This window comes from Haemaphysalis longicornis, unplaced genomic scaffold, assembly GCF_048455015.1.
Source record: "Haemaphysalis longicornis isolate Haplotype H1 unplaced genomic scaffold, Haemaphysalis longicornis Haplotype H1 scaffold_8, whole genome shotgun sequence".
NCBI classification, from domain to species: domain Eukaryota; kingdom Metazoa; phylum Arthropoda; class Arachnida; order Ixodida; family Ixodidae; genus Haemaphysalis; species Haemaphysalis longicornis.
The window spans coordinates 132384155-132408556 of record NW_027526445.1 but is presented as its reverse complement, the minus strand read 5'-3'; the positions used below and the strand labels follow the sequence as shown (position 1 = coordinate 132408556).

The window sequence follows — 24402 nt, the reverse complement described above, 5'->3', positions numbered from 1 at the left end:
TCCGCTGTTGACGGCGAGCGAGCCTTCCCTCCCATGATGCTGCGCTCCTCGGCGGTGACGTACTTCCGCTATTGCGCTGGTCACACAGCCGTCTGCTACGGCCAAGCTTTGTTGACACCATGAATCCCGCTCTCCGCTCAAGGCTGGAAAAGCGAACGAAAAATCTGGCCCCATGTGTGCGGCGGCCTGGCCTTGCCCTTTCGCGGTGTACGCTGCTGCAGACTTCGCTATCGGCGGCACGCGACGTTTTATCGGCGGCGAACTCGCATCCGCACGGGGAGGATCCTGCGCTCGCTCCCTTGGATGCACAGCGCACTGTTTATCCAAAAAGCGCCGTATCAGATGTGGCCCCGCTGGTGCCGGGTCTTATTTTGTGGCTGTGGTAATTCCTGGCGGTGGCATGTGAAAAAGACATTTTAAACCGATAGAGAACCCGTGCACAAAACGCCAGTTCAGCTTGGGGCGACGCGTGGTGGAGAGCGGCAACGTTGGCAAAACATGCTCCTCCGCGGCTCTGAGCTTTCTAGCGCTGGAGCGAGCACTATTTCTTTGACAATATCAAACATCGGTTGCCCTGAAAACAAGGCACAAACCGCTCTAGAAGTCAGTTACGGTTGCGTGATCTCGGTTCAGCTTGAGGCCCCACCTCGCGGCATATGGGCACTGCAGGCATACTACTCACTCCCATTTGGAAGTGCGAGATGCGTTTGGCATTACAGGAGGCGATGGTGTGTGTGTTGTGGACGCCTTTGTTTCGCGATGAAATGCGACGTTGTGCTTCTGCGGGTGGATAGTGCTTCCCATGGTCTGGATTATCTTTCGCAAGCGGCGTACGACTCAACCTCGCATGGCGTATGTGCAGTGTGCGTGGCTAAAAGCCATCTCGGCTTGTGCGCCAGAGTTAAGTGACTTGCTGTTCGTCCCCGCAAACCGCGCGCGAGGTGAGTGCCGAATTTACGAGGGGCAGGAGGAGGCAACCCATCGTCTGTCAATCGCGGTTCGGACTTGCAACGCATGTTGTAACGTTGTGTTCGTTCGAAACGCATCTCTGATGGATTGTTTGGAAGTTGAATAAAATGTATGCATCAAACCCGGGCATTCGGCTCAGGGCGTTCTCTGCGATTGCAAGAAAGAAGTGCCACGGGGCTTCAACGCTTTCTTTATGGAACGTACTCAAGTAAGAGAATATTCATGGCGTGTTATCGCCCTGTTGCATTCAATACAAACGGTTAAGCGTTTGTTTACACTTGTTTCGTTTGTCGTAAAATGTCCAAGCACTCCGGCACTCCGCTGGCAGATCAGCCGGCGAGCCGACGCTGAGCAGACGACTCATCTCTTTGCCGGAAGTGCGTGAAAAAGCCGCCCAATAGCAGGATGTCTAGCTCATGACGAACATCTGGGAATCGATGATGTAGACATGTGAAGATGGCGGCGTCCAAAAACACGAAGGAAAGGGTGAGAAAAAAGCGACAAACTTTGCAACAAAAGTGTGAGCTTTCCGCTGCGCGTAAAATAGTAATACTTGGCACAGATGATGTTGACGACCCAATCTAACGATTGCGCTAGTCAATTTAGTGTGCTCAAAATGCCTTTCAGGGCCCCTTTAACATCTCACGTTTATGCTTAACATTGGGTGACCTCCAAGATGAATCTCGTAACATGCTAAGCAACGTCATACTTGCATGTTCAAGCTGAGGGAACTGGTTGACGCCATTAACCCTTCGTGGTCCATTTCCCTGTCCGACAACACAACACGGCCATAGCAGTCTACTGTTGGGCACCGCCCGTCAAGGGTGTCCGGGGTTAAATATTGCGGTTATTTTTACCACAACGCGCGCACATTCTTTGTAAGCATGATGTGTTATCTCTTAAGGGATAGCACACGCTGTTTTTGTATACATGATGCATCATCTCTTGAGCAATAGGTAAACTTTGTCTGTAGAAGCTTACTTCTTTTTTCACTAGGGTGTAGCCTAATGTTTAGCATGGGCCTTTCGGACCCCAGAGCGTTTTCAGTTGCACACTGCTCACTGAGAAGCATGGCTACTTTCTCACCGCGTGCGTTTAGTGAAAACGATGGTGACTTTAATGAGGAAGAGAATTTTCACCACGTGCGTTAAAGCTGGTGCGTTTCACGAAAGCAATGATGACTTTATAGTGAGGAAGAGAATTCCGTGCCTCCATCAGATAGTGATGACAGTGGTATGACAGAAGCGAGTGCTCAAACGTCGGCAAAGGAGTTGCATGCAAAATACAAAAGAAAAAATGAATATTCTGCGAGTTTTTCTTGCTTGGTTCATGTTTTTCCTTGCAGTGCCAGAAACTGGCAAAATGTTTCGGAAAAGGACAGCCAGAAAGTGGGTAAAGGTTTTAGACCACAAAGGGTTAAAGCTCAAAGCACGCCTCTGCACGTCCGTGTTCCACGCCCCTTTGTGATTTTAAAGTCTGCACAGAATAAACAAAAAAAAAATGGACCGCACTCTGCAAAACTAAAACCGATTTTGTTCAAACAGCAACAATTTATGCCTGTTTTTGCAAAAAATAATAAAAGGAAATGGCACAGAGGAACCAAAACAAAAGGCACCTGAACAAAGCAGGTTCTGCGGCGGAATGAAGCAAACATTCCGACCTGTGGCGGAATGATTGCTTCAAAGAGCAAATGGCGATTTTTGCTTCTGAGTTGAATGCGAAATGAACAATGACTGTTTGAACTGCGTTGAGCCGAAGCAAATGCTTTTCAGTCCCCGATACAAAAACAAACGATTTCTAGAGCCTGCACAACTAACAGGTACTTGACAAAGGAACTACAGCTATGAGGCAGTGCACACACTTCCTTATCTAAAGGGTAGAAATCATATCTACTTGAGTGCAACAGCGCTATCAGCGTGTGAAAAGTGGAGCATGAGGGTAGTGCTGGCAGGAGACAACAAGCGATAGACGCACTCCAGAAGACCACTCCCATTGGAAAGTCTTATCCTTCCAGTCACGAGCGCAGCAGCATCAAAGACTACGCTATCACCGAATTCACACTGCAGGAAAGACTGCCGCTGCCCCTGAAGCAACCACATCTCAAGGAGTTTGATGTAATGGGTGGCTCAGTAGAAGAGATTCGTTTTAAACAGGTTTTTATAGCAGGATACCTTGTGGTTGACTAAGCGTGCTTGTACAGTTTTTGTTAACAGCGGAGCTGTTGTAGCTGGCCTTAATGTGTGGCGCGTAACACGTTAAAAATACAAAAAAAAAATGATGAACACTCATGAGAGTGTGCCTAACGGCAACCACGGAGCGTCCCCGGCCCACATAGTGGCTGCAGCAAAAAAGAAAGTGGGGGGGGGGGGGGGGGGGGGGGGGGGGGGGCCAAGGTACACCTCGAGTTGCTCAGCAACACAACGCCACAGCTGGCACAACCCCTGCTCCACGGAAGCTCGACACAACTCCAGAAACACCGCGCATGCATCGCGCACAAATGCAGCGCCGCTGCGCCCCAGCTGTCGTCAAGCGCTACCGCGCATGCAGTGCTTGGACTTTGACAGTGTGTGCGAATATTACAAGCTTTTGAATAGCCAGGAAAATAACGCGATCTGATTTGCCTTCGAATTCAACAACACTATTTGGAAACTTCAAAAATGGTACCGAGCAGTTTTTCCAACAAACTGGGATGCATAAAGTTATGTTTTGTTGAAAACTCAGAATATACGTTTCTTCCAGCGAGTTAAAGGCAGCTGCTGCAAGCATGAAACTGCTTCCTCCGGTGGCAACGACAGGCTTTCCCGCAGTGCACCGGTGACATGCGGATAAAGAATAACAAAGGTTCATTTGGGAGGCGCCTCTCCGTGGCATTGCGCCAACTCCACCCTAGAGTATTTTTCGGACATTTTAAACGTGTTCGCCCTCAAGCTGCCCCAGTCGATACCCTCTAGAAAGCCTCGTTTAGAGCTTCATATCCCCCGCCTTCCTGATAAAATGATGCAAGTAAGCTTTTTTAACTTGTAATATTTTTTAAAGCGCAGCTCACACGCGGCTGTCCTGTGGTTTCGAGGCACCCCTCGATGTAACCACGAGGTCACCACGAGATGAACGTTGCCCCCATATAAAACATAATATAAATAAAGTAAAAAGTTCAGGATCGCTTCTGTATGTTTTTATGCCACCACAAGGGGTCTCCGTCCTCGCCGCACGGTTTCAAACAAGCGGTGCACCGTGATTCACCAACACCACCTAGACTTCGCGCCTCCCCCTCCGCCGCTGGAGCTGCTCTCTTCGCAGTTTCCTGACGAAACCCGACAAACAAATTCAGCCGAAGGCCGCGTTTAGATGCGTACAACGACCACTAAAAGGGACCAGCCAACTAAGGCATGTAAGCATCCAGCAATCAACGTTCCCGCCGATCACTGCTAAGGCAGACGCATGAACAAACCCACTGTTGAACGGGAGGCCAGACTACGGACCAGTGACAATGAAACGGACGTTTATTCTTGGCTACATCCTAATGAACGAGGCCCCAGGCCTTTCGTCGTCCGGACGAGCGTTCCGTGCACGGCCGCTCCCTACCGCTGCCCAAAGACACTCCCCAAGTTTCTCTCTCGACTCCGCAGGGCTCGAGTCGCGCGCACCGCCACGGCCGCGCGGTTCCGAGAAGTCGACCTTCGGTTCCCCCCTCCGATTTTGCCGGGGCGCACACGTGTCCCTATTTTACGACCGGCAGCGGCCGGTCTTGTCTCTGTTCGGTGTTAGCTCGTATCCCCACCCAATATCTCTCCGAAGCGACAAGGATGCGCAGGCGCGCCTAATGGCCGCAGAGGTCCACAACAGTCCCGCACGCAAGCCCACCAAGGAAACACCACACACGATGTGTTGCGATTAATTTCCCTCCAAACACGCGCGCTTCAAGGCGCGCTCATTTCGCATTAGCGAGCTCGGCAGTAAACAAGTGAACGTAAAAAAAGACCAAATAAAAAAAGAAAGTGCGCGCACTCGCCCTTCCCGCACTGTTCCTTGGCGCGCTTCATACCACCGCAGAAAACGCTTTCCCGCACTAATTTGTAACAGCCCACCCCGCGGACCGGCGTTCGTGGTCGGTAGCGGCGTAGCGCGCACCCACAAAAGCAGTGAAGACGAAAATGGGCGGGGAATGTCCTTTCCGAAAGGATCGCCCAGACCTCGCAGCGGGCGTTTTTGTTGGCCTCGACAATCGACACAAACTTTCGGATGTTCCGGCAAAGCCGCAACACGCTCGCACACCACAGAGCGTGTCGACCAACGACCATCGCGGAGGGTTCCGGAGGGCTCGTTGACCTTCCCCGAACAAGCCGTTCCGCCGCGGTGAACCCCTCCGCGTGCCCGCCTGGTACAAAGAAAAAGGAGAATGCACCGAACGAACGACAAGCCATCATGCTAGCAGAACAAGCTTTGGTTCGTGAGCCTGAAGATTATCCCCGTGAAGACACACCGAGGCACGCAATCGGCGACGACTGAAGGAGGTCAAAGCTAGCGCTTCACTGGTTGAGAAGAGTCGTAAAATGAATCGGCGTGCAATGTCATGTCGCAGCCTTGCCGCAACCTCTATCGCGCCCAAGCATCGACGAATCTTCATGGGAAAACATCATCCCCATATTTGTAAACAACTTCAGTTAAATAAGAACTCCTGGGCATTAGCTTCAATGGAGAGATAGGCCGCAGTCATTTTCAAATGTGTCACGAAATGCCGCCGGTCGCTACTTCGCAAAGCGACTAAAAAAGGGGAGGTGCACGAAAGCCCACGATTTCAAAAGCCCCGTCTCATTTGCCCCAAAGCCCCGTGCTCATAAGCCCCGTACACATTTTCCCTGTCTCTTTTGTCCCATGCCGACTGCCTCGCGCCGAAATACCCGCTTCTTTAAGCGCCGTAGTCATAATTTAAGCCCGCCCTATTCTACGCATGTTTTCTTTCTTGGTAATCTTTCTGTGTGACCAATGAAAGGAGACGTAAAGACGGGTAAAGAAAACTGAAGATACGAAAACGTTGTCCGAAGTATCTGGCTCGTCTGGTAGCATTCACTATGCTTTCGTCCTCCGAGTCCGTTTCTTGCAAATCTCAATTTATTTAATTAATCAATTAAGCCCGCTGTGGCCCCGCCGAGGTGCCACGTGCCACCCTCGGAGACCAACCACCGCGATGATTCGTACGTTCCAGCAGGCACTGGGTAGCGGTCACCCCCAATCGTACTTCGAACGCGCATCTAAATTAGCGCAGCCAAAAGAAGACGGCATAAAGTCGCAGTGCTACTTCGGAAAAGCGGCAGACGCAATCATTTTCTTGAGAATATCGTCTAACATTACTTTAATTTTAAAAAAATTAGGCGCTGAGAAGGAAATGACGCGCCATAATATCGCCCCGGAAGAATGGTTCGGGGAAACTGCCATCGGGGCTTTTGGCACGCGGGGATTATTACGCGGGGCTACTGCTCGCGGGGCATTTGAGACACGGGGCTAACGTCGCGGGGCAATCGTGATACACCCTTAAAAAGATGGCTAACCTACTCCGTGTTTCCACGAAGAAAAAAAAAAACCGTGCCGTTTCACTCTGTGAAGAAGGATGACTATAGAAGTTGGGCGCAGAGCACGGAGTGCACGAAACAAACCACGTTTGTGGCGAGCGCGTGCGGTCTGAAGTCTGTCACTAGGCAGAAAACACAACGGGACGGCGAGAAAAGTTCGGGTCCACCGGTTGCGGGGCGGGAACGGCTAAGAATCTGCATAGACAGCGGCGCAGCGCAACGACGGCAGCAACGGCACGTCGAAGTCGCAAGATCGCTTGCAGTGGTGATGACGCAAGCGCGGCTCTGCGCGCGTACAAGCGACGGACGGTTCCGGTTTCGCGCCCCGCGAAAGCCTCAATTTTCGCGAAACGGCCGGCTTTCGTTTAGAGGACCCAGCAACCAACGGGTGCGCAAACTTCTCGTTAATTCGGCCAAGGACAACCAATCTCCTAATGGCAGAAAGGCACCGTGAACGGCGAGAACTGCTCGCACGTCGTAACTGGTGGTTATGCTTCCTCTCTCTCTCACATTTCTAATTTTTTGTTTTGTTTGGGGGGCAATTAAACCCGCTTTCCATGAACAAATGAGAAGGTATATTCGGAGCTTTATAGTACAAAAATGATCTACGGAAGACTGCAACGGGTACTTCGTCCAGCGACCAATCACTATTCTCCAGAGCAGAGGTGGGACAATGCGTTTAGTCGGTGTTTTGATAACATTCCTCCCCCCGTCCCAAACTAAGGTTCTGGGCAGGTACATTTAGTGGACACAACTAAACTTGTTCTCTCTTTCTTTCTTCCGCAGAAATTTTTATTTTTGATACACCCATCCCAGATAAGCGTCCACTTTGCAGATGTTTTGCAGAAACCTATATTTCGGACGAAAGTTATTTTTAATTTTTTGATGTGCAATTAAATGAACTAAGGTTCAAGAGGACTGTGATTTGGGCGAGTTGGTGAAAGTTCATGATTGACAATCCAGCGCGCGAAAACACGGCACAAAAAGAACGAGAGTTAGACAGGACAGCTGTCCTGTCTAACTGAGCACAAAAAGAACGAGAGTTAGACAGGACAGCTGTCCTGTCTAACTCTCGTTCTTTTTGTGCCGTGTTTTCGCGCGCTGGATTGTCAATCATAAATGAACTAAGGGTTAATTACAATTAACCCTTAGTTTTACAATTAACGTTTTACAACGCTGCCCTGATAGCACCCAAAATGTGTGTTTCTTTTCTTTCTTTTTTTTTCCGCCGCGTATAAAGAGTTTACGAGGTCTCTCTACGCAGAATACAGCTTACTACATCAAGTCGAAGTCATACACTGTACACGCGGCTTCCGAGTTGTAAAAATCTATGCACGGAATGGCCGACACGCGCCAGCGATAACCTTCGATGCTTGGCAACATAACGCGCGCCCGATCCTAGAAAGGCCACGGCGAGCTCGCTAGAAGATAAAAACCCCGCAAATAAAAAATATGCAGGCATATGTAACGTAAGATGCAGTGATTATGGGGAATCGAAGTACAAGTGATGGGTGCGCCTAAACGCTTTATTATGTTCTCTTTTTCTCTTGCTGGGGACAATAAAAGTCTGTGTGATCGGAGCTTTGAGATATATTCGACGTTCTTTAAACACTTCCTCTCACGTTGCTACAGTAAGATATCCACATATACGTGTCGGTCGTCAAAGTCGTCTGCACGATGCTGCTACAGAAAGCCCCACAACTTAGGCCTACATAAAATATGCCTCGTCCCGCATTGTTCGTAGTCATAATTTCGGTCCTTGTGCGTCATGCTATTTATACTTAATCATCCAGTACATCTTTCCCCGAAGCTGTCCTGCTTGCGTACAGTGCTACGGATCGCGTTCACCCCACAATCAGTTACAATGCTAAATAAATTAATTAGAGCAACGAAAGAGGAAGGGTCGCAATTTTTATTCCATCAAACAAGCGTGACGCTCGCTTATTTTTATTTTACGTCGAATATTTTCTTTCTGGGCCTCGTTTTACAGCCTTTTTTTTCGCGAAGCAGCGCGAGAAATGCAATTATGGAGGAGGAGGGGGAGGTAAACTTTATTTAGCCAAGCTCTGTTACGGGGACGCGGTGGCCGCTGGCTTTAGCCTGGCGGCGACAATGGCAGCCCGTTTCGTCAGGGAGGCTTGAACCTCCGGATCAGAGCTACCCAGCGCCCTCTCCCAGCGCTCGTCGCAGGTGATGGAGAGAAAACGATCACTGGGACAAGCCCACACGGTGTGGGGATATATATTATAAGGTGGCGGGAATGCCGCATGGGGTCTAGGACATTTCGGTGCGCGGACATATCGGTGCGCGGACATTTCGGTGCGAAAACTTTTCGGCGATTGAATTATCGGTGCTTGCTTGTTTGAAACAGCCGTTATATTTTTATTTCCACATAACATGGGTTATGGACAACAATCTAGTGCAGTGATTGCATTTTTAGATTGATGCCGTGTTTGATTCTTGCCACGTATTGTTAGAAATGAAACATTCGTATATATTTGTTTACTATCTTGTTCAGAGAACACCTTTTATGCAGCCGAGTGATTAACTCTTCCGCACTTTTTTTTTTAATTTGCGACTATTTATTTTCTATTTACGACATATTTTATATTCGTTTTATAATTTACGACAATTTAACTTATATTCACTCTTTTTGAGGCACACAAATCAGCTAAGACGATTAGCCAGTGTTTATGATGGTGTAACGTATTTTTATGTAGTTATTTTATAAATGAAAGGCACACTCACTATCCAAACAAAGCAGCTTTAAAAACATTCGGTTGCCCCCAAAAAAGCAGAAAATCCTATGAAAAGCTGTATGTAGGCTGCGCTGACACGCTAAAATGAATTTGCAGACACTGTTGCCGCTAGCTTTTTTGCAGGCAATATTGTCGTGAAGAAACAACGGGCCTTTTTGAACAGCTGCAGCTTCTATATCTTCTTAATTCTTCTTCTCGTAAGGCTAGTACGGGTTGTGCGTATTCAAATACCCCTCATTCCCGTATCGGGCAAACCAACCCTCGTTTTGTAGTTGCACGCATACTTCCATCTCATTTCAATTCTTTGTCCCAGCCTCCACCCACGCCCTTCCCACCCCCGGCTTTAGGTTTCGATCTCCCCCAGATATTTTTCTCAGTCATATTATTTTCGGTTTCCCCTGAAAACCTTACAGGCCTCCGAAACGTCACAGCATTGATGCAAGAAAAAAAAAATTCCCGCGCCTTCCCGCGAGAGGAACACGAGTAAATGCAGTAAATGCAGAGCATTGGGGCCTCAGTACTGATTGAAGGCAGTGTTGCTTCCATCGCTTCTTCCGTGATGCTGGAGTAGCAGACACGAGTAAACGTGGGCACGAGCGTCAACCAAGGAAGGAAGGAGCAACGCAGTGACTGAAACACGAGCGACCGCTAGCCGCTATATTTGCAGCGCGCGCAGTAGAGGGAGAGCAGTAGGGGGGGGGAGAGCGCGCATGCGCAAGCAGCGCGCGCCCTTCCACGACCCACCGCGCTGCTATCACGCACCTGTTAGGCCGAGACCGCGACGGAGCGAACGGGCTGACTACGACGCATGCGCGCGCCAGCTGCTGTTGAGAGAGAGGAGGGAAGCAGGAGAGGCGCACCTGCTGCGGACGCGAAACTGTTGACACCGTCCGACGCAGGAACAGGCGAGGCTAAGAAATGCTCTGCATTTAAAAGCTACACATTCACCATGAGCTCGCACAACCTGGCTAATGCGCTACAAATAGCTACCCAAAAGGTCCCTGAGGACACAATGACCAGTATCGCTGGCCCACCGTGCGCTGGCCCCTCTCTCCCCCCTCAAGGACCAACCTTGCTGGCTACACCCTTCGGCGCGTCGGGGTTATACAGACGGCGCCCCCTCTCCAGGAATCGCTCTTTCTTTGCCTTCGATCACCCCATCGGCAATCGCTTATGGTCACTAGATCCAACGGGTCATTAGATCCAACGAGTCAGGAGATCCACTTGGTCACGTGATGCCCGAGTCAGAAGATCCAACGAGTCAAGAGATCCAACCGAGTCACTAGATCCAACGAGCCATTACATTCAAAGGGAGGAACCGCGCGTGCTTGTATTTCTCGGGATTGGGTGGTCGTTGTGTTCATCGGTTTGTTTTTGTTTACTAGCATCCACGAATAACCGGTTGATGAACTACTTGCACTGAACCGTGAATTATATATGCATACATTTCGCAATTAAAAAAATAAACAGAGGGCATAACTAAGTCGTCACAAATTCACAATTTCAGTAATTCGTTTCAGTCGTTAGCACTGATATTCAAAGAACGTTTACAAGGTAAATAAATGAAAGAGGATTGAGGAACGATCCTTAATAAATAACTACAATTTCAATCGTTTAAAAAATATGCGGATTCATAATTATGCGTAAATATTACAATAAGAGAACAGACCACGTTTTTAGACAAATAAATCTTTGAAACACTGCCCAAAGACAAATCAATAAACGCGATTGAGGAACCCTCTTTAATACACAATTACTGGAGAAATCGTTCCGAAGAAATTGAGTGCACTTACGATTATGCCGGGACCGAAATCGACCAACACTGGAATGTGCGGGAGCTTAACTGTGCGTGTAATTGTATGTTCATGCACCGAAAAGGCCTTGTAAAAATACCCCGAAAACGAATGTGTTATTCTATTTTTTTTTATTCCTGAAATGTTGGATTCTGGATCCCGATGGACGTTCGCCCTAAGGGTCAGCCACCTGTCCCTCCTCGAATTTCTCTCGGCACATGGGAACGAGCTCGCCGAATCCGGCACCATGCACGCCCCTGTTGGCACCATGTTGCACTTGGATCGGGCCACCGCTACCATTCGTGTCGCTTAAATTAATGCGCGCTGCAGCGTCCGCTAGCCAAGGCAACCCATTCAGGAGCTCAATGCACAGTTTTCCAAGAACACGCCGAAGCGGGCGATGTGGGCGACCGAGGGATAAGAGACGCGAGGGTGAAAAGGAAAACTCCTTCCCCGCGAGTGGACGTATATTTCAGTATTCCGGTATTTTTGTGTGCGGTGCTCTGCGCTATCGGATTTGCCGAACAGGGATTTGTTACCAGGTCGTCAATACGGATGCTTTCCCCTGTTTTACCGTCTTGCACAAATGAAAATATGCGTGCATAAATTTCGTTGTCATACTGCAAACTTCGTCTTCATGGCCCTCATTTTACTTTGGCAACGAGAAGTCCCCCGGAAAGCGCAAAGCCACCCCAACCTCCAGTTGGCGTGCAAGACGGAATATCAACGAACAATCACTCTGTTATTATTGATTCCTCCCCAGCTTTCCTGCTGAAAAATATAACTGGGCGGGAACCTAATTCACAAGAAAAAGAGATATTTCGCACTGACCAAGCAGTGGACTCGGATATGAAAATCCGAATAGTTTGCGTGTCATTAAATATCAAAAATTACTACTCATACACTTCAAAGGGATATTTCAAAGGCTATGAAGCCTTGGAGAACAAAGTTATAAACTTGAAACTGTGCACAAAGCAAGCTTCTGCCCCATCATTGGCTGTGCGAAGTCATTGCACTGCGCTCAATAACTTTATAGTAATCACACCTGGAAAAATTGCAGTAAGCCGGAAAGCTGCACCTGGTCTTCCTTTATTCAACTATTTGTTATACCCCATTTTTTTGCGAGTAGGTGGCAATGAAGTTATTTTTTACAGTGCAGCTGTAAGTCGCTCACTCGTGTGCATTTCTACTTTGCCCTGTTATGTCAGCAGGATCGTTCAGCAGATTACGATTTGCGACAGAGCCCCAACTTATTCGGGAAACTGCTGTAGCTTTAAATCGAGCGTAGACATCTCGGGAAAAATTATGGTGCCGCCCGACAGATCTTTCATCACGGCGAGTTCATTTACTTGTCGAAATTAGGTGGTTCACAGTGAAATGGTAAGCGTTGAGGAATTCTCTTTTGTTGTAAACATGTGAACATCTACGGGATGAGAATGGTTACAGAAAATGGCTGTAACTCTTGTTTTGGTAAGCAGACCCCGAAACATATAAATGAAGTCTGACTTCTGAGGCGGCTACATGATCGTGGGGTGTTTTAGCTTAGGCAATATCACGGGTAATTTACCAGTCGCAGTTTTGATAGAACGAACATAAAGCCGCTGCTCCTAAGACATTCCATTAGCGCCTCAAAAACAACGTAAAACAGGCAACCTCATGTTTGTCTGTTAGAATAAAACTGCAGCCATTTCATATTTAATTACTGTATTGAACTGAGAAATAGCTTAAATCGCAAATAACAATCGTATTGTGTTCCTTGGGCTCGTTCGAACTACGTCCGATCAATACGCTCGCAAACGAGATAAAAATCTGCTCTCCATAGTTAAAAGAAGCCTAATTAGAATTTTCGGTTAACTTGAAGTGATGTTCTAGCTGGTCTCGGCAATTATACGTGCAATTCAATGAAAAAATTGCCCGATAATTCGAAGCCAAAACCAATTATGTCGGCTAACTGGAAGGTATTTTTTATAAAAACATATGTTTGGCCGTCATTTCTCAATTAAATTTAAATTTTTCGGCGCCAAAACACCACCGTGCACCGTGTTATGTCGGCGCCTAGGCAACTGCGGCCGCGCGCAGCCAGTTCCGTTGAAACTCGCGCCAACGTACGCATCCCTACGTTCTTTGTACGTTCTTTGCTGCACAGAACTCCGTGTAAGCAGATTGCGTGCTGGACGCTTCAAGCTCCAACTACAGCGATGAGTCCTAACACTCAGGACAAACAATGTCGTGCGCTTGAATTTGCGAGGAAAGTCGAGGTTCCGACCAAAACCAAGAAGGAACACGTGTAGCGTAGTTATGGCAATGCTTTCGTGGTACTTCCTGTTTCATTGATTGATTGATTGATTGATTGATTGATTGATTGATTGATTGATTGATTGATTGATTGATTGATTGATTGATTATGAGGCTTAACGCGCCGACGCCTCGCAGGCGATGAGGCGTGCCGTAGTGGAGGGTTCCGGAATAAATTAGACCACATGGAAATCTTTAACGTGCGCCGAAATATCGACCGGCGTTTTCGCTTCCATCGAAAAAGCGGACGCCGCGGCCGGGAATCGAACCCGCGTCATTGGGCCCAGCAGCACAATGCCTTGGCCACTGAGCCACCATGGCGGGATTCTGTTTATTTGAAAGCAGTGTTAGTTCGATGCTTTTTGAGGTCCTCATGGAGGTCGTATTAATGCGAGTCAACTGTATTGCTAAATTGCAATTCAAAGCGCTTTTGTAACTCCTTTCGTAACATCATTTTCATTAGTATGTAACAGCTTCGCTGTCTAGTAGCTGAGCAGGACTGAGCAGAAAGCTTTCGCATTTTGCTACCAACTGTGCGCACCGCAGCTGAAGTTGCTCGTTTTGGCTTTCTGCGTTTTTAAAGCGAAGCTTCCGAAAGGTTGAAATATTCCACCAAATATTCAACAAATAAACAGTCGCTTTTGCAATGCCGCATAACCATCCCCTCGCCTAAAATAATGCAGAATTGCGAACAAGAACATTTGTAATAAATAGGTTCGAATCAAAAGGTCCGAGGGCCGCGTGCGGTCCGCGGGCCGCGCGTATGAAGCCCCTGCTTCAAAGAAATAGATCAGGAGTCCGGCGGACCGGGAATTCGGCTAGCGGGGCTCCGGCCATGGTTGATGTCAGGAAGACGACGTAGGCCACGTCTGAAGTCTGCATGAAGACTTTACTGCAGGATCAATACATGTTTTTTTTCCAGTGCAACCGGAGATGCCGAAAAAAAAGAAGAAAACGTCATCTGGGAACGATTCTCAACAAATAATTACACGAAAAATTGTTTCAAGGAAGTCGAGTGCATTTATATGAGGCTGTGTCTATATGCCGTCCGATGGTATTATAAGCCCCCCACTAAAGCGACGCCCACAGGCGTTGTTTTGATGAAAAACGCCCCGTAGGGCTCTAGTGCCTAGAATATACTAGGCGCCGTAGTCTGGCACTTCTTCGCCTTCCCCTAAAGTAGCCTAACGTAAACGAATCTAACACAACCTAAGGAACAGAAAAAAGTAAGGCCACCGAAAACTAACCTAAGTTGTGAAAATTATAATTATATCTGATAATGTAAAAAAAAAAGAGAGAGAGAAATCCAACGACTCCTATCTCTCCAGCACCGGTCCTCCTAGCGGCTGCCACGGCGAACTAAAATTAACAGTAAAGAACCCCCCCCCCCTCCTCCCCCACCCGAAGTCAGGCTTTCGGGGAACCTGTGCACAAACTATCCCCGTCCCGCGGTCCCCCCGCAACCTCTGGCACGTGTACCTTTTAAGTGTGAATACACTTTATAAGCGACCCCAAACCATCCACCGCCGGCGTCGGCGGCGTCGGCGGCGTCCGCAGTGCTCCTCTATACGCCTCGAGCGCGGCCTGTAGGGGCGCCACTGAAATCCCCCTAGCGGCCCGCTTCAAAAGCAGGCGCGGGAGTCCCCGGCCCGCTCCCCACTGTCGCCGTAGCTTTTGGGGCTCGTTCAAGACAGCGATTTACCGTTTGTCCGCGTTCGAAATACCGAATAACGTGAAGCAGGCACTCTGTTTGGAAGCGTATGTTCACGAGAGTATAAACGTTTATGAGGCGATCTTAGTGAGATCTATATGAGCGCCGGGCGCGTGTCACAGGCCGGCGTCCCGAAGCCATAATTTGCATGCAGCTGATTGCAATTCCGCTGCCTTGAAATTTCATGACTGTGTCTTCGTAAGCAGTGTTTCCTCCGATGGTCATGTAGCGGCCATACACACTATGATGTGAATCGACTTTGTGCACTTAGAAAATCTAGCGGAGCACTCATACCTGACAGCATGTAAGTTACGCCTGCCAATATCACACATCAGATATTGATCAGTGCCATGAACAAGCCAATGCGGCATAAGTTTCACAAACATTGTACCAAAGAAGTACGACGGATAATGCAAAATTACACTCCGGAGTCAGCACACGACGACAAATTTAATGCTGGGTCGTCTTGTCCCGAGGTGAGCGCTCGCAAAGATTCATCTGTTACATTTATCCTCCACGAGAAGCGCGAAGATGGGCTTATAGAGTAATCCGCGTCCGTGACCAAACTCTTCTTCGAAACACCGTCATATGAGTCATGACACAGGGAGACTGCAGAATCTAGCATAAACCGAAATCAGAGACCCTTATCAGATACGACACTCTTCCAACGAGCCCGTGTGTACGAGATTTCGGCGCGCGTTAAGGCTCTAGGTGGTCAAAATTAATCCGGAGCCTCCACTACGGCATGCCTTATCGTCTCCGTTGCGTCGGCGCGTTAAACCCTGCAATCAATCAATCAACTCTTCCAACGACACCTCGTATCGCTTGTGAACTGCCTACCCTGTATTCTTCAAAAAATGAGTCCGCCGAGTGATCAGCCGTTTTTCAAGGCGAAAAACAAACGAAAAGGGAACACGCAGCTTGTGTGTGTGATTACTAAAACGTTCATTCGTTGATTTCACTCCGCATTTGTAAACAACGATAGTTGAGCGTCCTCCTCCTCAGCCCCCCCCCCCCCCCCCCCATGTCTAGCGAAATATCAGTGCATTTCGCATCTAGTTGGTCTGTTGAATACTACCTTGCTCAAACAAACGTCTTTAGCATTTCAGAAGCTGCACTCGTTTTTTTTTTTTTATTCCCGTACGACTATTCTCCTTTCTGCAGACCATTCATTTTCCCGTGGTTTCATTAACATATACCTTGGTTCTTACTATAAGGCATGAGTGGGCACATATCTGACTTAATATTTTCTTTTCTGTGCTTAACATTGTCGCGTGGCTTATATTACCATAAAAGGCACAAGTTTTTGTCAGCTATTGGATTATCACGTCCCCGAAACATATTTTTCTACGACGTACATATTCGAAGCAAAGCCGCATTTGTTGTCTGCGCTGCAAAACGAACCAACCTCGTACAGTGCCAATATCAGGTCTAAACGAGGCGACAATAAATAGAATTCACTTGTGCTGACGTGTTCGAAGGTGACAGCGGTGATATGCTGCTGCCATCGCCGACGCCCGCAAGAGCGGCCAAGAAGCGCGCAGAACCGCCTCCCCGGGTAGCTCCTGTTGGCGTTAGAGCGCTCTACCAAGACGCAGCTGTTTTTTTAAGTGCCCTAAAAGTGCAGTTAGCTTACAGACGTCACCATAACAAGTTGTTTAGAGCGCGGAAAGGCAAAGAGAAGCGAAAGAAAACCAAAACACTGCATGACCACATATCAGCCACGCAGCGCTAATCCCGCAAACGCCGCGGAGAAGCGGCGGCAGGCGGCGCAGCGATCGCGAATCTCGAGGCGTATAAAGAAAAACAGCATCCGGCGCCAGGTTTCGATCCGAGGACTTTGCGGCCGCAGCGCGACGCTCTACCGATCAAGCCACGGACGCGACGGTGATATCAGTGTTGACGCGCCTTATATCTTTAACGCATTCAAACTACGTCGTCAGCGGCGTGCGTTGGCGACTCAGCGGCGTTATAGCGGCTTGATAACTGCGTGGTGTACACGTGATACTACAAACCCGATGGAAGAGATGGAAGAGAAGGCGGCGAGGCGGTGGGCTGCGGGGGCCGAGCGCAAGCGCCGCAAGCGGGCCGACAACCGTGTATTCGCACTTTCACATTCTCCCCCTCGGGGAAATGCGGGGGAATTTTTCATATGAACGTCACAGTAGCAGGCGAACTTCCCCGTGACTAATCTGCAGTGGTCGCCGCGCCCCTTTTTCCTAATTTTTTTTTTATCTTCCTTACTCCCGGACTGATAGCCGAGTGCTCGCAGCGTGGTTAGTCTGAAAAGACTTTGCCCCTTTCTTTTGAAAGTGTTGTGTGCACTTACGAACTCACCACGAGCTGTGGAAAAAGAATAAATAAAGACGTGCAGCGCTAGAAAGCATACCAGCTACCAAAGCAGTAAGCTGAGGGGCGTCCTTTTGTTCATTTTGAAAAGCGGGAAGGGTAGGCAGTGGGGGAAAAAAAGTTTTCTGCCCTAACTACCCTCCTCCTACCCACCGAGTCACTAGATCCAACGAGTCATACGATCCAAAGGGTCTGTACATCCATCCGAGTCATTAGATCCAACGCGTCACTAGATCCAACGGGTCACTAGATCCAACGGGTCCGTAGATCCAACCAAGTCACTAGATCCAACGCGTCACTAGATCCACGAATGGATGTAATGACTCGTTGGATCTACTGACGCGTTGGATCTAGTGACTCGGAATCATCGGCAATTACCTCTTCAAGTCCCGCATTCATGAACACCCTACACATTCCTTGGTTTCTGCCATTATAAGAAGAAAACTGAATAAGCTGAATAGGCTGTGACAGTCGTCTTCAAGTTTTCGAGCTTCCGTTTACGTAGCGACGCTTGGTTTACGTATCAGAGAAGCACAAATGACACCCGTCTCTCTCTCTCTCTACCAAGGGGGCTGGTATTTTTTTTATAGCTCGTTTCCTTTTTTTTTTTTTTTTTTGGGGGGGGGTGGTTTGGCGGGGAGGGGAGGAGAGATAGGATTGGACTAAAAGCAGCAGCGTCCTAAAAAAGCATTGGGTGAAGTAAAATCAAAGCGCTTCGGTAACATTCAAAGTATTATCGTTTTTCACATGAATGGTAAAACAAAAAAAAAAAGTTCAAAAGAAGTAAATTAAAGCGTTAATTTTGGACATCTACCGAAATTGGGTTTTACGCGCTAATGCTGGACCTCGGTTTAGCGTCCGTTTCCACGCACGGCGGCGCAAACACAACTTTCCACGTAAAATCATATCAACTGACGAAATGACAACATTAAAGAGCCATGAAGAGAAAATACAACTTCGTTTAGTTTGAAAGAACTAGGATTCAGTATCTCACTCAGCTCCATTAGAGCCACTAAAGATGTTTTTTAACGAAAAAAAAGCAAGAACTATTTAAAGACTTTCAAATTTTGCGCCACAGTGACGTGTTATGAGCAAGAATGACGTCATACGGGCCAACAATAAAATATAATTTTCAGTGCGTTAACTGCCCGTTAGCATTCAAGTGATGCGGTCAAATGGAACTAGAGGCCCCATTACAGACGTCCAGTCATGTGTCGTCGCGACAGGTCAGTTAGGTGGCCGCGAATCGCATAAACAAGGTTCCGTGACGTCATAGAAAAGTTGCGGGAAATTGGCTAGGGGGTCGCGACTGCTTCACACGTTTTCTTTAATATCTCCGTTATTTTTTCGAAGATTACGATGATATTGGTATCATTGTTATCGGGACTAAGCAGTCTTTCTAATAAACCCAACTTGTATTTTGTCTTCATGGCTCCTTTAAAGCTCAGATGTTAAAAGAATGCCTGATACACCCCGTGCACCAAAAATTCCGCACCGAGACGTCCTGCACCGAAGTATCCGCGCACCGAAATGTCCGTGCACCGAAATGTCCGGATCCCTGCCGCATGACGGGCAGTTCGGGGAGGGAAATAAAGACGGGGAAATGCGATGGAGCAGCGCGCGACAGCGGAGTGCCTGTCTGCAGAAGGCGCCACGTGCGTTCTTGCACGTTGTCGAGACTGACGTGGCGGGCGACTCACGCACGCGAACACATCATCGCGGTGTAAGTTGGTTTTAATAGAACGCCGGTTACTGCCGCTTTCGGGGATTCAAAGGATGCAGCGCTAACACCAGGAAGAAATAAATCCCTGCTCACGCCATCCAATAGAGATGAAAAAAAAAGAGGAGAAAAAAAAAGGGGGGGGGGGGGGGGGGGGGAACGACTTAAAAGCGTCTCAGGCGGGCAGGCGGGTATCTAACACAAACACGTCCTAGGTTTCGATAACGATTTACGCCAAAAAGAGTAATAATTACAGCAGCGATGATGAGTTCGTATTTGATGAGCAGAGGCGAAATGCTCACTAACACCGCGCATCAAGCTTTCTGCCATGACTTCACACTCATCAATGAGACATGCACGCGTAAGCAGTATTAACTCTATGCGCGTAAGCAAAAAAAAAAAAAAAAAAAAAAAAGCAACGCCTGTCAAGATGGGGGCCAACATGGACGTGAAGTACGTTTATGCCCGCATTTTGAAATACCAGCCGCTCATGCGGAGAAAGAATCTGAAGCATTCGCATCATATAGTTTCTTACTGTATACTCTATTATTCGCATGAGCACTTCTGAATTTTCTTTTCTTTTTATCGTCTGCGCAGAAGGCAAGCGGAAATTCAAGTAGCGTCGTCTGCTAGGGCCCGCGCGCTTGAGCGCAGTTGTCTGCTACATCGATATAAAAAACTAATCGGTTCGGACGTAAACTGCTCTAACTTTCCCAAAACTCAATGGATTTCGTGGGGTTAATTTTTTTCCGCCACGAAATTTTCGTAGCAAAGAGTATTTCCAATGTTTTTTTTTGTTTTTTTTTTCTCGTTATTTCGTGTACCCAAAGCAAAACACGCGGTGGTTGAAAGCAATGCGCAACTGATTTTACAAACCGTTCGGCACGCCTATCACAGACGCGTACAGATTTTCGCGTGAATGTGAACATCTTCGACAGAACTCTGTCTGGTTGGGTTAAACTTAAGAGGCAAATACACCAACCAAGGGCGTTTATTCAAAGCGGTCCCAACGTTTCGGAGCCAACTCGGCTCCTTCATCAGGGGTGACTATGTACGACAAGAAGCAGCGGTTATATAGGTGTCTTCTTTTTCTTTTTTCTTACAGGATTCTTTCCCTTGCGCGTCGGAGGCCGTGGGCGTAGATGGTGGGAAGGGCTCCGAGGGATCTGTTCAGGCCCTGCCGGTTCCCTTGTATGTGCCAGGACTCAAGCAGTAATCTTTGTGAGTAATTCGTTTCGGTGCCAATCACCTGCGCGCCGTCAAAGTTAATCCGGTGGTCAGCTTTTTCGCAGTGCTCGGCCAATGCACTGCGCTGAGTGTCGGACTTGAGAACGTCGTTTTTGTGTTGGCGGAGGCTCCGAGTTGGCTCCGGAGTTGGCTCCGAAACGTTGGGACCGCTTTGAATAAACGCCCTTGGTTGGTGTATTTGCCTCTTTCGCGTGTAGCCGCCAGAACTGGTATCTGTTACTTGCTGTTGATCTAATTACGACGACAGCAGTCGGAACATCGGCAAGCGGTTTCACGGGAGTTGGCGGCACTCGCAATTTACAACAGCCGTTACAACTTCCCTGATAACCGGAACCGGAATCCCGTTCGCAGACACAGGCAAATGAACTGGGCGAATTCGCCAGAATTCAGCATTAACAGTTTAGTTCAACGAAGAACCTGCGACTAGATAGGGACAATATTTGCTACCTCCCGTCAAGAAAAAAAAAAAAACTGCGTACGACATTGCAATACGAAAACTTAAACGCGCTTTCTCGTGTGTACTGATTGCTGGGATTTTTCTGTTGTCCGAGTGAGGTAAAGAAAATAAAATTAAAAAAAAAAAAAACTGGACAGGATCCTTTTCCGGTAGTCTACGAACCCGTTTTCAGTGGGCAGCGCGGAATAAGAAATGCGCCTACACGCGCCTTTGTCCTGCACCTGCGACGCAAGCATGGCCGGAAAGTTCACTGCTCTCCAAAGTAAAGACCCTATTACCCTTTCAACACACTCCCCCACTCTTGGAGTACAACAGGACCCCGCGGAACTAATCGGTTCTCCAAGGAGGCCTAGCTCTCTCGCATCCCGGAAAACGGGTTCTGACGACCCCTTGGGGATCTTGTACAAGACCCAGCACTGGGGATCTTGAACAAAGCCATCTTGAGCCTGAAGGAGAGGTCATTGCTCTAGCGAAGTAGGGTGGGCAGATCTGGACAGCTGAAGGCCTTCTCGCGCGGGACTTCCTACGCGTTTTTTTTTTTTTTTTCTGCTAGAAATATTCGCTTTTCCATGGTAGACCTCGTATGGTATTTGTTTGTTCTCTACAAATTTAAGAGTATTGCTTCATTTTCTCGCGACCAGAATCCTCGCTTTATTGCAAATTATTCTCACGCCACGGTTAGCATCTAAAGTATCGTTTTTTTTTTAAGAGAAGATCTTAAAGTGCTGTTGGGGGAAAAAAAAGAAAAGGCAAGAGTAATAATAAAAAAAGCACAAAATGGGGGATAGAGCTATCTATGGTTGCAATAGCATTGCTTTTGTGAAGATTCAAGCAAGCCTGTGTTAGACAGCAACCCACAAGTAAAGCTTATCAACGTGACATACACTCACACTACGCAAACTCAGACCAGCTTGATAACATGTGCCACGAATTGAACTGCTTAATGCATCTTGATTCGAGATAAGCATAATGGGGGCAGTTCGGGCTTTTGTTGGATAGTAGGATCATCACAAGAACTGTACACTGTGAGATATTATCTAAGGCATACATTAGATAAGCCACAATGACAATACTGTAGCTCCAGGAATTGCAAGGCTCCCCCACTATTTTTGACTGCACTGAAGCTGGCCTTGCATTACATCGACCAGAACAACTTTTGTTTTTGCTGACAAGTTAACTCCCTTCTAAAGTGGGAATTCACAGGAATCGTAGCTTGCTGACTGGTTTGTGTAATCCTTTGCACAGATTCATGGACGTTAGTGTTGTAAAAAAAACCGTCACTGGCGCCATTCTGATTTAAAGAATAGAGAAACGCAGCCAGCGCCGATCATTTGCCATGAATGGGTATGTGTGACACCTGCCACGAGCCACATTGTCACACAAAGGGACTCTGTGCTAGTCGTCTCATCTAAAGATTAAAGCCTTAAAACCCTCTTGTAGTTCATATACTTTTGTCCGTACGATGAGAAGCATAAAAAATGTAGCCACCTGTCTTCATTGCCAGCCGAGTAACATTTTTTTGATGGAGTGCTGGAAACGTCAACTAAACAAATGACGGCAGTATGCACGTGCCTAAAATGCAATTTGGTTGGTGGCACGGCTTAAAAAAAGAAAACAAAAAGCGAAGTCGACAACTGGTGAATATACGAAGCTTCAACAGCTTTCGCGATGAAATTCAAATAAAGCATTTGGGACAATACACAACGGAGACGAGGTCTGAAAAAGGAAAGAAATCTGCACTTACACCTGCTTCTGTTTATGCACAACGCAACGGATAGAAAGGAGACGTTTGCACCACCTTCCTTCAAGCTGGCAAGAAGATTGCCAGAGGCAATTATGTGGTTAAGGGCCTTTGTAGATACAATGTTTTGTTTCGGCACAACCATTCGCACCAACCTGATAAGTTTTTTCTAGATATGGCAGGATACTGACTAGACAAGATGAAACCTTGTGATGCAAGTAAAGATGTGTCACGATAGCCAATTCAGAGCTGTATGACTGACTGCTACAGTACATTTACGTAGTAGTTCCTTCTAGGCATTTTATCTCCATTAAATGAGACATCGTTCTGTTTCTTTCGCATTAAAGTGCCCTCTGAAAACCCGCCACAGTTGCTTTGGAGAAATACTCATTTGCCTTCGCCTTGACGCAACATAGAGGAAGTCGTAAAATTTTACGAGCTGCTTCGCTCTAGCTGAGACGGGGGGGAAGAGGGTGTGGTTAATTGACCAAACAAGGTTCACCCAACAAATCAGACGTCAACATGGTGAGGACGGAAAATGTTTTGGAACGTAAAGTAAAGAGGACGCAATTCTGTAACCCAGACGACCAGACGAAAACTACAAGCGCTGCCAAAAAAAATTTGGGACCAAGCTTTGCGCAACCAGCAAGTTAGGAAATACTGGTTGCCAGCTAGGCTATCTCAGGCAGGCGTGAAAAAAGCGTTCGGTCGCCAAGCAATCCCCCCAACAATTTCTCACGACCAGAAAGTAGCCCAGGATATCCCACCAAACGTTCGCCCGCCCCGCACGAAATCGCCACACCTACCCCATGGCAAAGGGCGGCAAAGCGTAGCCTTGGGCCACTGCGCGCATAACAACAACGTCCTCAGAGTACTGTTTCCCCCCTCCCTTCACGTGGCGACGCAATTTCCCCAGCTGACAGCTACTACGCTATCTCTAAGCGCCGAGCGTGCGTACTGGGACGACGCCAAAACAATGGTAGTAGCGAGGCGCTTTCGCGAAGCCACCACCAACTCAGTGAGACTCATTAGCGGTCCACAAATAACGCGAAACGTGCATCGAATCGAGCGTCGGAAGTAAAACGGGACCGTGTAAAAGCAACAGCCAGTACTCGCCCGTATCGACCAAACGTGCCTGGACATGGGCGGATGATTTGGCAATCGCCACTACGCTTTGTTTCATAGCCCTTCCCCGCGTTGCTACCTTCGTACGCCTATAAATGCTCACGTGGAGAGAACATTGTTTTTTCTTCGTAATAAGAGCTCGCAATTTCGTTTCACGGCTTGCCAAAGCTGGCGAGCGGACACAATGAAAAAATGGACTTGGTCACCTCTGAGCAACAGCAGGGTGGCGTGTGTTTTTTGCCAGCGCGGTTACCGTCTGCTTTAGCGAAATTGCAGAGAACGCGCTGAAAAAATGGGGAGTGACCCGTGCAATCACCTTGACATCGAGGCAGACGTCGCTGATTCGGCCCTTGCCATTGTAGAGGTCCACGGAGAGTTGGTCGAGGGTGAGCTTTTCTTGGAGAAACTGGCCCAGGTACCGCTGCAGCAGGTACCGACAGATTCTCTTCTTGATGGCATCGGACCAGTTGAGCCACGGCATCGTGCGATGGAAGGCCCGACCTCAGCTCAACATATTCACGGTCTTAACAGGGCTGCAGCGATCAGCTGTACTGAGAAACAAAATTCAGTAAACAACAACACGCCATTCTGCTCGTGACATCAGGGATTTTTTTCGTCAGGCGCGCGACACTAGCGACCCCACAAGTCGATACGTGAGCCGCTTAGCG

At 48.0% G+C, this 24402-nt stretch overlaps 1 protein-coding gene across 3 annotated transcripts in view; it reads right to left on the bottom strand.

The window, feature by feature from the left end:
- Atg2 (Autophagy-related 2) overlaps positions 1-24358 on the bottom strand; it is a 114581-nt gene extending 90223 nt beyond the window's left edge. For all 3 annotated transcript variants that reach the window (XM_077681366.1, XM_077681368.1, XM_077681367.1), the window contains exon 1: positions 24051-24358. In XM_077681366.1, the coding sequence (XP_077537492.1) occupies positions 24051-24215 (165 nt within the window). In that variant the 5' untranslated portion in view covers positions 24216-24358. The remainder of the gene's footprint in view (positions 1-24050) is intronic.
- Positions 24359-24402: the final 44 nt, after the last annotated feature.